Genomic DNA, 16,293 nt, shown 5'->3' with positions numbered 1-16,293 from the left:
ATTACATCTTATCAGCACTTACCATCTTGGCAACAATTTCAGTGTCTCTCAAGAATTCCTGCACATTGAAATGGAGGTAGACTGCAAAACAAGAATTTGTCTGTAGCTGTCTGTGATGGATGGTGTGTTAGTTTACACTGTTAGTTTACAAGGGCAGTTGAGAAGGAAGGATGTGGAAGATGGCAAAACTGAACCTTTAGTTTCTGCCTTCAGAATATGTGGAAAGCATGATCCATTATTAATAATTAAGTCACACATACCACAAGACTGCTCTTGGCCATTCCAGCAGTCTTCCTAAATCTTTATCCTTTTGTCTTCTCCCAGAGAGATCACTTTTGTTCATGTATGTGCAGTCAGGGGTCTGGCCTCTGCTTCATCTGGGCATTCACAGAGCTTTTCATAAACGAAGAACAAGCAGCAAGTAACTGTTGAATTTGGACACTCAGTCTAGGGTAAAAAACCCAGTATTTAGCTTTGAACACAGTATTTCTAGTGTGTCATAGTCTACATATTTAGCTTAATTACAATTTTTTGCCTTTAGGCAAATAGTTTGAGGGATGCTGCCCTACTTGCTTTGGTGAACTTGGTTTGGCATGGTCCTCTAGGTGAGGTACTTAATTACCTGCATGTGAAAAATACGGTGAAGGTGTGATAAGCCTGGAAAACTTCCATAATTCTTTTAGGAGTATAGTATTGTTTGCATGATGAGAAGCACCTGCATTTAAGTGCTGAGATATGGGTGCCCACCTCTGTATGAAGGGCCCAGTTCAGCTGTCCAGGTAGAATTGCATGAGGTACTTAGCTGCACCCTGGCTTCACCATCACCCTGTGTCAATACTGTTTAGCTTCCATAAACAGCCCAGGACCTGTGGGATGCCATGAGGTACCTTCACATAGGCACTGACTTGTGCACCAGGTGTCTGGTCTCTCACTGTACCTTGTTCTCCATTCACAGGATTATATTTTAGGTAGCACATAAATGGTTTGCAGTTTCTGGTCCTCTAGTGATCTTCTGCCTTTCCTGGGAGTGAGAATAGTTTCTCAGATGTTTTCCAGCTGTGTCTGAAGCTATACTTCAGTGAGCTCCTGCATTATTCTTGCCAATGTATTGTACCAAAGTGCTGCCCCTGCTGTAATATTGACACTCTGCCCTGTTTTAAATTGCTGTACATCTATTTGAAGATAAAATGACGTACTTCTGGACTGCACCACACCATGTTACCCCCACTCTCAGATCCAGGTTCTTTATCTCACCTTATTCCACTCATGCCTGAATGAATGGTGTCAGTCACATTTACTGCCAGCCTCCACCAGCTTGCTGTACTGGAAGGCTCCTGGTAAAACACTGGTGTAAAGTGGCGGGTGTGTGCCAGTCTTAATATGTTTAGATGTGAAATACTTTGCAGTGTGTTTAAGGTGTATGTGGGGCCACTCCCAGCATGAGCTGTAGGTGTACTGGTTTTTACTTTTAAACAACATTTTCACAGCCATTATCTTTATGTGTTTATGTTATCTTTGCTTTCTAATAGGTTTTATTGCCAGTTCTGGCAAGAATATAAATAAGCTTTGTGTGAAATCTGTCTGGATTTGTTTTCCTTGTTGAATTACACCTTTCTAAATCAGCTGAATTTTCTGTAATGATGAGTTACATCAGAAAAATTACATTTGTAAACTTTTTAAGGTATCCTGATTTTTGGGGATTTTGTAATTGGTCGATGGGTCAGAAAATAGATAGTTTAAAGAAAAACTGAGAGAGATAGGGTATGAACAGCTTTTGAGCTATCTGTTTCAATTAACTTAAGTGAATTTGTCTAGTTAGTGAGTGTTTTATACTTAAATAATGTTTTTAATATGTTTGCAGTGGAAAGATTTATGCTTATGTCTCTCTCCCCTTAGTCTAATTTGAAGAAGTTACTATTTAGCAACTTAAAATGCTGCTAATTATTAATATCCAGAATACTTTATATATAATCATTTTAATAGAAGAAATACCACAGAAAGTCATAAAACCAAGCTGATTTCTGCTTTATATTGTCCATAAGTATACATTCTTTTTGTTACTTTGATGCAAAAGTAACTGCCCTCACTTCAAATTTTAAAATATTTATTCTATTTCTGTTTAATAATTTTATTAATTAGCTGATAATATTTTTGCCCTTTATGGTTCTGATTTTCTGAAACCAGAAGTAATGGTTAACTGTAGTACTGGGAAATCATCCAGAGTAATCAAAACCCAGATGACAAGATACTGAAATGGAATTGATTTTCTTGTGTTCAGGCCTACTTTCTATCTCTTGAGATCAGCTTGCTCACAACCTTTTATCCTGGCAGATAAAAGATATTGTAGATATTTTATGTAGATTTTAAAGTGTCCATTTTTATAATATGTGAAAATTGGAAACTTTGTATTTTGGATAAATTATTCCAGGTAAAGAAGGAGTTTATTATAATACAGTAAGAAGAGGTGGATGAAAAATATATGGTTCATGGAGTCGCATCGCCTTCAGTCTGGTTAATCTTACTGTATATTTTCTATTTCCTTTTCATGTTGTTTTTTAAGTTTTTGGCTTGGCATAAACCTTCCTAAAAAAGCCACAAATACCATTCACTAGAAAAAATTTGCTTTTCCAGAAATTACTTGTTATGAGTAGCTTTATCGCTTATGCTTCAAAAATATTAGGGACATCATTGGCAGTTGCCCCATTTTGAAAGCTGCAGTTGTGGTTTCAGTTTGTTGGTTGGGTTTTTTAAGCAAACTCCATGCAGACATAGAAGAGCAGCAGTACATTGTGTTTAGGTACAGGTTCAGTATAGACTTACGAGGTGTTCTCTGCTCATAACCTCTCTTGCTCAATAAGAAAGGAAAAATTCTTTCTAGGAGATTGTTGCAGACTTTATTACAGAAAAGGACTAAAACAATATTACTTTGCTGCCTTTGGATTATATTGAGGACAGTGATCAGTGGGAGAACTCATGGAAGGCTAATGGAAAAATCTTTAATTGGCTCTATCTGTGGCGGGAGACATATGCATGTGGAGCCAGGATGAGATGAAGTAATAATTCTGAATAAAATGGAGGTATTGACATTATTGAGAATGACATCACTCACTTAACTGAAGGTCTTGCTTTAATCTGTATCTGTGCTTTTACACACTGATGTCTCTGTTGTATCAGCTTGTGATTCCACAGACCATTAAAGAGACCCTGGTGTATTTGGGATGTTACAAATGCTATAACTGTGACAAATGTAATGCAGATACTTATCTCACATCCTCAGAGATGAGGAAGAGAAATTAATCCCATAAAATGAAGTTGTAATAGAGTCTACAAGAGAAGTCTACAAATTTATTAAGGATTTCAGAACACACTCTGAATGTCTACATAATACAAAACATAATATTTAAAATCAAGAAGCACAGGTTTTTTCCTCAGGTTTTTTCCTTATAGCTTTACCCTGACCTCTTTGTACATACAATACATGTAAAGCACAATTGAACTTGCAGGATTTCTGTGAAAGATTTAAATATGTGTGAGAAACTGCTAAGGTAGCTCAGACAGTGTTACAGATTTCTCTGAGACACCAGTACTTCTGATTCACTGTATTACATTTCTGTGCTTTTGGTGAGGTTTGGGAGTCCATTTGTTCAAATAAAACATTGACAACACTTGCAGAGAATAACTGTGAAGGAATAAAAATGTTTTAAGAAACTTCACTGTAGAGTCAACTTAAGCCCTCCCTGCAAGGAGAACCTCATTGGATGAGGCATTTTGGCAGATTGAAGATGATACCAACCCAAGGACTGCTACAGAAGTCCCCATCTGGCAGCCCACCAAGAGTGCACCTCTTCTGGAGCAGCTTTGCTCTGAGGACAAGGTCTGTTTGCGTGCTACATGGAATTAATCTTCGGCCAGTGATACTATCAGGTCAGGGAAGGGAGAAGGAAAGCAGCAGTGGAACGGGGACAGCCACCAGCGGTGCGGGGATCAGAAGACAGAAGGCAGATGCTGCCTGTTCTGGTGTCCTGCCAGAAGGAAGCTGTGCCACTGATCCTGAGCTGACTTCAGAGAAGAAATAGCATCAGGGGAAGAACTTCCTGGCAAAAATCAGAACTGAGGCAGCAGCTGGGTGAGGGGCGAACTCTTGTCTTCACTGTAATTTTGTGGAATGTTTGACAAAGAAGGGACACCTTTTCCTGCTTTTTGACCTGTTTCTAGTAGTAGTGAATATGATCTGTGCTATGGGGTGGCCTTTTCATGTACATTTTCAGTTGAGGGTATAGGATCTGTATTTCACAGTTCCCAGCTTTTCTTGTGCTGTAGAGGCAATGGGCTAATTCAGCATGGATGCCACATGTGGGGAAAAGTGTAAACATGCAGTAGGCAGTTCTACTGCAGATATGTGAAAGGGCAACATATGCTTCCTAAAGAAAGCTCATGAAATTACAGGCACGTGTGTATATGCATGAATTTTTCTTAGAAGGTGGTAAGAGCCAGGAGCCAATTATTAACTCCCCTTGCATGACCTATCCTTTTGTAGATGTGAATTTTCTTCACATGTACAAATACCTCAACAATACAATGTCTGAAGGTCATAATATTTTATCTCAAAGAAGGCTGGGAAAGGCAAAGATACACCTGTGATGCTTTATATGGCTGCATTCTACTTAAGCACCATATTTTTTTCAGCCTAAGTTATAGTTGAGACTCAGTAGTGGGTCACAGTAACAACTATGGTTGGTGTTGGAGATCATCAGCTCCAGTCTTTGACTGACAACCACCTTGCCAGCTAGACCATGGCACCAAATGCCACATCCAGTAATTTCTTGAACAGGTGTAGGTCCTTTGAAGTCTCTTACTGGTGTTACTATCCGCTTCTTCCTAAAAAACCAGCTGCAAGCAACTGATGATAGTTTTAGGTTTGTCACTGAACCAGATTAGCACAGAAGAGGTAGCAGAAACTGTAGCAAATTCCAGTGTTCATCACAAAGAGGATGTTTGAGCAAATTAATTCTCAACTGAGAATACACCTCTATTCCATCTCCTCTCTATTAATTTTCTCGTCAGTCTTAGGACAGCAAAGAGGTCTGAAAAGTGAAGCAGCTTGGAAAAATATTTTTTTTCTTCTCATAAATTTTCAGCAAGTTCATATCTATTCACATGTCAGTGGCCTGAAATTGTATTAAAATCACTTAATTCCCACCTTCTGGTTCCATGTATTAAGCTCACAAGAGCCATCGTTTCATTTACAAACAAAACGTCTCTAAGACTCTTTCTACTGTTCTTAGGAGGGAAGCAGGTGACAGAACAAACTTCAAGAAGGAGATGAAAGAGGATGCATCATCCACAGAGATGAAAGCTGCAAAATGCCATCAAGGCGAACGTTTCTGGGTTTTCTCCGAACACAGAACTGACCCGCTATTTTCATTGCTTTTCAGGGCCATTTATCTCAGCAGACACAAGGACCCATCAAAGAAGTAACACAGCTGCTTGATGGATGAGAATTTGCAGGTGCAGCAGGAATCTGCTGCCTGAGGAGTGAATGAATCAGCAGCAGAGCAAACTGCTGGAACAAGAAGGGACTAATGAACAGGAGGCAAAAGACATGGCCACCCAAGACATGGAGGAAATCCGAGCTACTTCTGTACCTATTTTTCTGCTATTGTGGCTGCATCCACTGGCGAGTTCAAGGCACAAATAATGCCTGGGCTGGCTGATGCAGTCTCTAAGTGGAAGAGCATGTAGAGTCCAAAGAATTCTCCTATAAAACATGATACTTAAAAAGCTATTTTATGCAGTGCTGTCTTTCCTACTGCCATCCTGCTGCTCAGACCTTTCTTTGCCAAGTTCTTTGATGTTGAATTAGGATTTCAGAACCTAGGACTTTGAAAGGGTAGGCTAGGACTCCAGAATTAACTGTAGCTACGGACATCCCATACTCATGATTTTTTTTGTCACTCTTGCCCAAGGATTGCATCACAGGGTGACAGTTCCCTCTTCAGTTTGCAGAATTCTTGAATATTTTAGAGATAGATACATACAGTAGCTGTATGGGTGCTATTGTTTGCATCCCCAGGACAGTTTTGGAAGGCTGATAACTGTTTTATTATTGTTACATCACTGATATTAATACTCACTACCTGGCTGCACCACAGTGGTGATCCCCTTGCTGTTCATTGCTGTACCACTGACAGTTTCAATCAGTTGTTAGTCACTGAAGCACAATTCTGACTTGTTTCGTGAAAGATTGTCTGTACTGTAGTTCTTTATTAGGATTTGACTGTACTCTGGATTCCAGGGATTCAAACCTTACATTTCCTATTCCTGCTGGAGATACAACCTTTCTGTGACACAGGTTGCTGGAGTTATGTAGGCATCACATATATTGAAGTTACTGTCAGTGACTCCTTATAACTTGTATAGATAGAACTGTACTGTCATGTCTTACTACTTTTCACTTGTTAGCAGCTTTAAGGATTAGATGAGCTAATAATGGTGCTAAATAGGTTGTATATTTATGTGGACTGATGAACAGAGATTTCTAAATAAATCTGCAGTTTCTGTGAACTGAACTTACCCTTTATGAGCCAGGAGGTTGACCCATGCCAGCAGTTCCAAGCAGTATGCTGTGTTGTTCCTGTGCATAAAACCAGAGCATCAGTCTGGAAATGCCCTGCTCTCTGTGGGAGAGAGCACTTGTAGCTGCTGTGACAAGACAAGCTTTCTGTTGCAGTGTGAGAAGTGTCTTTCTGTCACCTGCCAGCCTTTGGAACCTGTGTGGAACAGGAGCTGGTGATCTCTGTGCCGACCATGCTGTGAGGGGCGACGCAGCCACCTCGGCAGGGCACACACTTGTGCTTCTGAACCTGGCCAAGAGGCAAACCTCGGTGATGTTGTCAGTGACAATTGAATAAATGCCCCTTGTTTTCCCACAGCAGTGCTTTACTGAAGTCTGCCATGTCACAGGACCAGGTCCTTCACTCTGTGCCTTTCTCCCAGTCCCTTCTGATTGCACATAACTGAGTCATCTCCTTTTGGCCTGATGGCAGAAGAGACCAGAAGAGTTTTCCCTTAGATTCCCTCATGGTGGTGTGATTGGGAAGATGCCTTCAGATGTCAGGAAGGTTTCAGTTCCTCTCTTCAAATGAACTGGTGTGACTGGGATTGAAGATGTCTTCTGACCTCTTAAGACACTTGCCTTAGCTGCTGTACGTGCCCCAAAAGCATCTGGGGCATTTGCAGCTTTCTTTTTGTGAAAAGCCCTAAAAAAACCCTTACTCTGAAAATGCCTGCCAGATCAGGTACCACAAGTGAGGTAGGAGGGAGAAACACCAGATTTGAAAATTCTTGTATCGACCCAGGGCTCCAAGCAACTGAACAGAATCAAGACTTTGCAGTTTTTGCAAGTGGCTGCCTGCAGAAACTTAACATGCTAACAAGGTTAGATTCTGAATGGAGTTACTTAGCATCTTACTGGCACCTGAAAGCAAGACTTCAGTCACTTAGGATAGATTTCTCACCTGTCTTTCGGCATCCATAGAGTACCTAGCTGTGTGTGACTGCCAGTGCAGACTTGCTTTTGTATTCACTGCAAAGAAACAGGCACATTTAGGGCATGGTTCACCTGACCTACTTTACACATCTGTGTGAAACTCATCATTATTTATTGTTTAAATCTTTGCCGTTCTGCAAATGTACTGCTTATTGGGATCTTTAAAATTACTTGTGAATAATCATGCTGTTACAATAGACATAATGGTTCAATTTGAAAACTGTCAATAACATATTCATATTCTTCTGGTAGAGCAAAACCTCTCTTTTTGTTGAAATAGTTTGTTATAATTCTGATTTTCTGCAGGAGTGATGCTGAGGCTGCTTGTGTTTGTTGGAAGTTCTGACCTGACTGTGGGTGTTGTCTTCTTTTGCTGCAGACAAACTCCGCAGAAGCATGCCTAACCTCGCTCGGATGCCAAGCACCCCCACCATCAGCAGCACCCCTGGTTTTGCTGGTTCTCCCGTCACTGTGAGGAATAGCCAGAGCTTTGACTCCAATTTGCATGGAGCCAGTAATGGGATTTCAAGGATGCAGTCGTGTAGTAAGTACCTGTGTTCTTCACCTGAGCACAAGAGATGGAGAAAGTGGTAGAATACACGTCCTGGTCACTGATCTTTTGTTCTATGAAAAATTAAAAGCAAACTGCTCTTTTGCACCAGATTTTAATAAACTTCAGGATTTTCAAAGTTACTGTTTTGGAAAGCAAATTCTGCCACTCTTGTTATTGAAAGTTGTTTCACTTTTTTTTTTTTTCCTTTGCCCATTTATCTTGTGCTAGCATTAAAACTGAAATAATAATAATAAATAGTAATATTGTAGAAACAACAAAAATGCAATTAATTCATGTGAGCTCACATTTTTAGTTTTGATACTACAATTGAAAACTGCTTTTCTTGGTAATTTATACAATACTGGTTCTACTCTGTAGAAACACTATCTTAAAATACATGACCTCTCTCCTACTGAAGTTGAGCCACTTTCTTCTGAGGAAATGCAGTAAAAAGAGGGTTATATTCTCAAGTGTAATATACTTGTTGAGTGGGGGAATTAAAATTTCTCTGTAATTGGTTTAATTTAGGTAACTTCCTGATGGGGGGGATGAAGGGAGTATTGAATCTAGTAGCTGACATATTAATTAATTATTAAATAGTGTGTGAGCAATATAGTTGAAGATCCAAACCCATCTTTTCTAGCACAGTAGTTGAGGTTCTTGAGTGGAAATGGGAGAAGTGGATTTCACTGGACACAGGCAGAAGCCTGTGGAAAAAGAGGAAGACATAAGTAATTTGGGAAGAAGGGATTTAACTTATGCTCTCCATTTCCTGTGAGGTTTTGGAGGGAGCAGTTGGCAAAAGCTTGTTGCGGGTGTTTTCTTTCAAAGTTGAGCACAAGTTATAAATATCTTCAATTAAATTGCGTATTTTCTGGAAAATATTCTTGACTGATGGGTTGTTTGGTTGTATTTTTTCCTGCTTGAGTATGCGAATGGAAATAGTTCAGGTTTTCACATGGATTTTCATGGTTATGCATTGAAAATTTAATTTTGTTTATTATTTTAGAAGTACATATTTCTTTGTGTGTTCATGCTCTTATATATGTGTGTGAGTATAAAATTCCATTTTTCTGAAATACTTTAAAAAAAACCCATTCATAGTAAGTGGCTGTGCTGGGGTATTTTAGAAGCTATGCGATGATAAGTGTACCATAACAATATATTGACTGTATAGTCTAATTGAATCACTCCCCTGCAATTTTTCCTGTGACTTTAAATGGTTTAAAGAGGTCCTTTTTTCAAAGACTTGAAAAAGGGTTGCTCTAAATGTAGTGTCTTAATTTATATGCTTCAGGCTGTTGACAGTGGACTCAGAAAGTGATGCCTGCCAAATGCACACCAGAGGGCAGGATTGAGTAGAAAAATCTATATATATAAAGCTTCTGGAGCTCCTAGCCTTGATTTAAAATGATGGTTTACATAACATCAGCTGTGGAATATGCTGTTACATTCAAGACCTTTTATAGCCTTTTTATTGTTTTTCTGCATAGAGCTTAAACTGCTGTGATGTTTCATAATGGTTTAATGCAATGTTGCTTGAGCAAGATGTGGTGGTTGCATGCCACCTCACAGAAATCAAAATCACCTAACAGTGACTAATTTATACCTTCAGCAGTTTCTCCTGTTTAAAGCTCTAAGTGCGTAGGTGGATTTAGTGTGCTTATAATGGCTAATTTAATCTCTTTGAGGGGAGGAAAAGGATGAATATGGACTGGGAATTTTTTTTCAGGATGGGGGTGGAAAAACATATTTTAGTTCAGTGCTGTGTTACTGGATACAGTATTGGATTCAAGAGGTTTTTCAGCAGTTTGTAAGCAGCAAGTAAATTGTATAATGGTGTGTTTATCCTTATTCAGATCTATCTTGAAATGAGCATTACTACCTGGTCTAATTTGTTGCATACTGACCTTGTTGCCTTGTTTTCTACCATTCTTCACAGTTCCATCACCGGGACAGCTTCAACACCGAGTTCACAGTGTGGGACATTTTCCAGTGTCTGTCAGACAGCCTCTCAAAGCTACTGCCTATGTAAGCCCAACTGTACAAGGGAGTAGTACCAGTAGCAGTATTCCAGTGTCCAGCAACTCACAGCTGTACTCCAACACTGGGATCCCCATGCCAAACAAGACTGCTGGTCAAGGCATCATAGGGCGCAGTGCTCTTCCAAGACCATCGCTGGCCGTCAATGGGAGTGGCATTCCCAGAAGTAAAATTGCACAGCCAGTTCGAAGGTGAGGGTTAAACAGGCCTCAGTCGCTGTGTAGATGGCTTAGGCCTAAATTGTGGAATTTTTTTGCCTCCTGAATATGGAACTATAAAACATAAGCTTCTGTCTGTCTCCCAGTGCTGAGTCACTGAATGGGTGAAGATGGCTTGCCAGAAGTAGTGATGGACGATGCATGCTGGTAGCCCATAGTAATCTGTGATAATGGATAGTGTGTAATCACATGTGAATAGGAATGGATTGCCACCTGTCAGTAAGAAATCCAAACAAACACAAGCCTCATATCATTAACTGATGTGGCTTGCCTTCTCCCTGACTTGTGCCTACTGCTATTTCAGTCATGGCATGAGCTAATCTTAGAGTGCTCACATAGAAAGAGCTGCATCCTGTTGTTGTAAATGGCAGTAGTATGTAAAAATGCAAGTTGTACCATTACAGCTTTGTGAAAAAGGAAATACCCTGGATAGTACAGCCATGGGTTGAACCAGCATCTTTTCAATTCCAGCTGGGAGACAATAAGCACAGGGAATACTGGAATATCACGTAGTTGAAATAAGCTGTACTGTTAAGCAAATACAAATTTTTGCATGCAAAAAAAAAGAGAGAAATTCATCTTCAAATTAATTATTTTTAGGTCAAGCAATAAAATAGTCTTGAGGAAAGATGTGTTTTAACCACCTTATCATAGCTGGGAGTTAAACTCTTAGCTGCATGTTCTGTAATTAATAGGAATTAAGTCTTCTCAAGGAAAAACTTCTTTCAACTTGTGTTAACTCCTCCAACTATTTTTTTGCATTGCACACATCCCTCCTCTTGTGAGGGCCTGCTGTGTGGCCGCTTCATATTCTGTTGGATGAACTGTCACTGTTTAGCTCTCATCATTTCTGTGCTTTTCACTACATACTGGCTAGATCCAGAATAAGTTCAATTGTTCACATTCTCTCTTTGGTTGAGTTACTTGGGGATTACACTGATGTGACTAACAACAGATTTTGACCAACTGTGGTGAAACTTTGATAAAGAGCCGTCAGGTTTCTTCTTTGATGAAGACTGTACCATGAGATTTCTATTATAACCTTCTTTGCTCTCAGCAGGAAGCTCTCTCAGTTAGACTTCTTTATAGCTAAGGGTTTTCTTTCCTTTTTTCTTTTTCCTTTCCTCTACTTCATGTTCTTCTGCAGAGCTCTTAAATCTTTCATAGCAACATGTGAGGAAGCCTTTCTGGGTCATGAAGACCAGTCCCTTGCTATTTTGTAACTTCTCATACAACAGACAATATTAAAGAAAAACAAAATTAAGAGGTTTCAGTGGGAGACTGAGACACTGTACTCTCAACACTGTTTTTATTAGAAGCTGATTCAAATCAGTAACAAAGCTATTTACAGTCCAGGAAGTCTGGGCTCCTGTCTCCTTTCCTGCCAGTGTGCCTTAGCAGCATCCTGTGTTGCCATAGAGCCAAAGCAGTGATGGTTGAAGATGCATGGTCTTGGCACTGTGGGAGTGGGAGTTCATGGGACTTGAAACCCCCAGGTAGACTGGATGTCAGCCTGCAGTTCCTCAACACCCTTGTTCAGTTTTATAGATTCATTTGGGAAAACACAAGTGGATTCAGTTTTCATGCAGACTTTTCTTGGAAGGAATTCAGTTGTTATTTTTTTTTCACTGTGGTATTTTCTAATTAATGGCATTTCTGATTATCAGTTTAAGAGTCTTCTTTCAAACTTAAATTGTGTTTGTAGTCATGACTTGATTAAACATAGGTTTTTGGTTTTTTTAATAAATCAGATGTTTAGGGAGAAGTGCACACTCAGAGTAAATCTGTCTTCCTACCTTTGGCCATACTGTTAAGTAGCCAAGTTACTGGTATTTTAGATACATAAAATAGGTTCTTAGACATGTTATATTGGGGTGGATTAGGGAACTTGAGTATTTACTGCATAGAATAAAACACTGGCTGAGGGGGTGCTTTTAATAATTTGTAGTAAAAAATTATAATAGTCAAGATAAATAACTAAATATTAACTAGTTTTTTCCTTACCATCAGTGATTCAAGCAGTGTAAAAGAATTGTGATAGTGTAAACCATCTCTTCTTAGCCTTAGAATTCAGACAACACCTTTGTTGAGGGGGTCCACACAACCCTCATCCCTCTCCAACTCCAGTAGCAGGGCTTCTTGCAGACCCCACTTTCCAGTTCTCTGTGTTTTAACCTTACGCAGTGTGAACAGCAGAGGGGCAGCTGCCCTTAGGGCAGGGTGAGCAGGGAGCTGAGTGGGACAGCTGGGCTGCCCTGCAGTGCCCAGCCTAGAGCAGCACTGATGGTGAGCAGGGTCAGCCAACACTCCCAGTTTCCAGACAAGGCCACAGTGGTGAGACAGGTTCCAGCTAAAGCCAGAACGTCAGCCAGCAGCTCAGGGTCTGGGTCGTGCCAGATACAAGCACAAGTGTGGCAGGAATGTAAGCATACCTGTGGAGCCAGGGCTTGTTTGTTCTTGCTTTGTTGTACTGGAGCCAATTGCTGCTATCCAGCTGGTGATGGAAAAGTAGAAATGCACTATGGCCCCTCCAAAACTCTGTTGTCTCAAGCCACGTGATGTCATACCAACAGCTTGTGCTTGTTTGAAATGGTTTTCATTGCTGACACGTTTTTCTGTCAGTGCCCTGTAGCAGAGATGCACCTCTAGATACATAGCAGTATTCTTACAAATTATTTTAAAGTTAGCTTTTTTTTTTTTCCCTCTTTGGGTTGGGGGTGTTTTTGAAGACTATTAAATATACTTTCTTTTTTTTTCTGTGGAAACGAAAGCAGCAGTTGCAGAAAACAGCAGAGGCAGATTATGTTCTTAGTCTCAAGTAACTGGATTTACATCAAAGATAAATGATGCTGCACTGAAGTGGAGCTGCACAAAAGCAGCTTGGCTGAATCTAACTTTAACCAAGTGTTTTTACTTACATGCAGTGTTTTTGCTACTAGAAAAGCAGTGGTAGCAGAGAGTTGAAGCTGTTCTGTCGACTGACTTACCAACTGCCTGCTTTACAAGATATCTCTGCCTTTTTACAGCAAAAAGCATTTGGAAGGGGGAGGAGGCGTCAGTAACTTACAATAAAAGCAGAGTAATGTGAAAACAAGGCTTGAGGTCTGCTTTTATATGAATACATTCATATAGAACACATTTTTTCAGCAAATTGGGATGTGACATAATTATGGCTGTGGCAAATTAGGTACAGAGCCTGGTGTGTTACCAGTAGTTAGATCAAGTCAGATGGTTGTTTTTCCTTTGTTTACTTTTGCTTGAAATAGTTCCCTCAGTAGTACCTGGAGGTCTTTAGAGGATGGTCAGGAAGTGTCTTGGAAGTTCTCATTTATGAGTGAGAGATGCAGCCCAGGTGTGAGGGTGGTGACCCAGGGGATGATGAGTTCCCATCAGGAGTTGCAGTGCTGGAACTGGTGGCTCTGGAAACACATCATCACATGTCTTGTGACAGATAAAACAGGGTCTGGAGCAGAACTGGTGGAGTTCTCCAGCTGATAAAATTCTTTGCTGCTTGCACGGTGTTTTTACAAACTGCTGGTTTTTCATTAACATGCTGAGCACAATAGCTTTTTGGAAAGTGTTTCCCATTAGCTCTCTGCTGCCCATAGTGACAAAAATATGTTTTTACTATCTTTATCCCTGAAAACGAAATCTAGCCATTTAGTGACATCTCATTCATGACTACAATTATTCACTCAATTCCTTTTTACAAGTCTTTCATGCTCTTCTCATTGGAAGTGCCCTTAATTTCAGCATAGATCTTTATATGTCCATTAATATGTAGCCAGAAATGCACCAGAGGGATGTCTCTAAGCAAGCCCCAAAGCCATTGTTACTGCAGAAGTAAATGATGTGTTTTACCTTGATCTTTCACAGGAATTATGACCTCCTTTTCCTTTTTTTTTTCCCCCTTGTTATTTGGTTAATACAGTTTCCTTCAGCCTCCAAAGCCACTGTCATCTCTGAGCACGATACGAGATGGGAACTGGAGAGACGGCTGCTATTGATGAAGGATGCCCTCAACAGTGGAGAACACATAATGTGGATTTCATTACCCAGCTGGCTGGGTAACAATGATTTGGAAAAGGAGGGTCATACAGTATTATTTTCCCCAGGATCTTAATGTGTAACCATCTAAAATGCCATGTCATTTTTAAAAAATGAACATCTTAAAGTCAAATACTAAATATTGCACTTAATCAGTTACCTGAACAGCTGTATTGTTACCAGACTAACAATGGCAGTGCTGGCATTTGGAACTGAAGAAAGTGTGTGCAAAGAATATGTGTGCAAAATAAAGAATATTTCCTTGGAACAAACTAGGAGATTTTGCTTTTGGGCAGCTTTGCCATACTGAAGTTCTGAGATAATTTATTCAGTGTAAAGGCATCACACATTTTATTTTGAATTTCGGGGTACTTAAGTATGTGCTTGAATTTTTTTCTAGTGTTTTCAGTACATTTTATTTTGTATACTTAAGTTCATTTAAACTTGCCTGAACCTTGAACTACAGAGAGATAATTTAACTTTTTCTGTGCCATAAATGATATTTTTGGGGTAATGTACTTTTTTAGTGCTAGAAACATATCTTACAGAATCTTACCAATTGGCAATACAAAGCAGTATATTTATGTTGCAGAAGCACAAAAAAAAAGGTAGCATTCACTGGAAATTGCCATCCCGCTGGGTAAGCATGGTTTTGTTGGTCTATCACCATTTGTTGAATTGTTAATTTATTGTCATAGTGTTTTGTATTTAAATGGCAGCAAAAATCACATTGCACTTACAAAAGGTACAGTGATCTCTAAAACTTCTGTTGATTTTCAGTACTTTATTACAAAGAATAAAATTGTAATGTTTTATTAACAGTTGCTTATGGAAAATAAGTTTTAATGCAAATAAATCTTTTTGATAGATCTTTTACAAAATCCAGTTGCACTAATCAATGCTTTCTTATAATGGCATATGACTTAATATTTGATTACAACTGTGTATACTGCTGTTTTGGAATGTTTCAGGAAATAAAGAATCTATTTCAGCAATAATGCTGTTCTTCAGTGTGCCGTGTAAGCATTGTGAGAATTTAACTACTCACATCTACTTAGCTCCGTAAGTTTTTACTTAACTTTTATAAAGATTATGCTGGATTTTTGCAATTAGTAACTGAGCTACATAATTTTTTTTTTTTTTTTAAATTGTGTTAGGAAGCCATGGTATGGCTAGGAGACAAATACGTATTATTTTCAAATCAATCTTACTATGATCTTAAGAGAGTTTTTCAATTTAATGTTTAGAGCATGCAAGTATGACTTGCAGTGGGAAACAGAGATTGTGTACCTTTCACTGTGGCTATGCATTTGCTCTCAGTTTTGCTCCACAGTTGCTTGAGGACCTGCTTTTCTGAAAAGGGCAAGCTAAAATAAAAAGCAGAGGGGAAATACTTGTGAGTAAAACTTCCATTATGCTGAGAAGTGATATATACTAGTGCACTAGGATCTCTGCACAGCACAGCGTTGTTTAACAGAAATAAACAGGTAATTTTTCACACTGAAGTTCTTTTAATACAGTTAAAATCCTTTTTTTTTTCCTTTCCAAAAGAACAGAACTGTTGAAGAAGGTATCAAGAACAATCAAAAAAAGAAATTAACCTGGCACAGGTAAGTATTTAAGCAGGAGTGTACTAAACACACATTGTTTGTTAGATGCTTTAATTGGAAGAAATTACTTTTAGTTAACACAGTCAATCATTTGTGTACAATCTGTAGTTGTGGTGGGGTTCAGAGGCAGCTTGGGGGTGCTTTGCCTTTTGCCTGTGGGGTGTTCTGCAGCTCTCATGGCTTCTGGTGCTAGGGATCCAGCATGATCTTCATAATAGATGGATGAAGGCCCATGGCAGTGATCAGTTTCTCATTGATGGCAGCCCTGGTCTG

At 39.4% G+C, this 16,293-nt stretch overlaps 1 protein-coding gene across 4 annotated transcripts in view; it reads left to right on the top strand.

The window, feature by feature from the left end:
* Positions 1–15,408, top strand: part of SLAIN1 (SLAIN motif family member 1) — a 50,366-nt gene extending 34,958 nt beyond the window's left edge. For all 4 annotated transcript variants that reach the window (XM_064713041.1, XM_064713059.1, XM_064713051.1 and 1 more), the window contains 3 exons: positions 7,929–8,093; positions 10,045–10,336; positions 14,295–15,408. In XM_064713041.1, the coding sequence (XP_064569111.1) occupies positions 7,929–8,093; positions 10,045–10,336; positions 14,295–14,370 (533 nt within the window). In that variant the 3' untranslated portion in view covers positions 14,371–15,408. The remainder of the gene's footprint in view (positions 1–7,928; positions 8,094–10,044; positions 10,337–14,294) is intronic.
* Positions 15,409–16,293: the final 885 nt, after the last annotated feature.

Source organism: Zonotrichia leucophrys, chromosome 1 (genome assembly GCF_028769735.1).
Source record: "Zonotrichia leucophrys gambelii isolate GWCS_2022_RI chromosome 1, RI_Zleu_2.0, whole genome shotgun sequence".
Lineage (NCBI taxonomy): Eukaryota > Metazoa > Chordata > Aves > Passeriformes > Passerellidae > Zonotrichia > Zonotrichia leucophrys.
The sequence above is the reverse complement of the archived record's forward strand: the minus strand, read 5'-3'. Positions and strand labels throughout refer to the sequence as shown.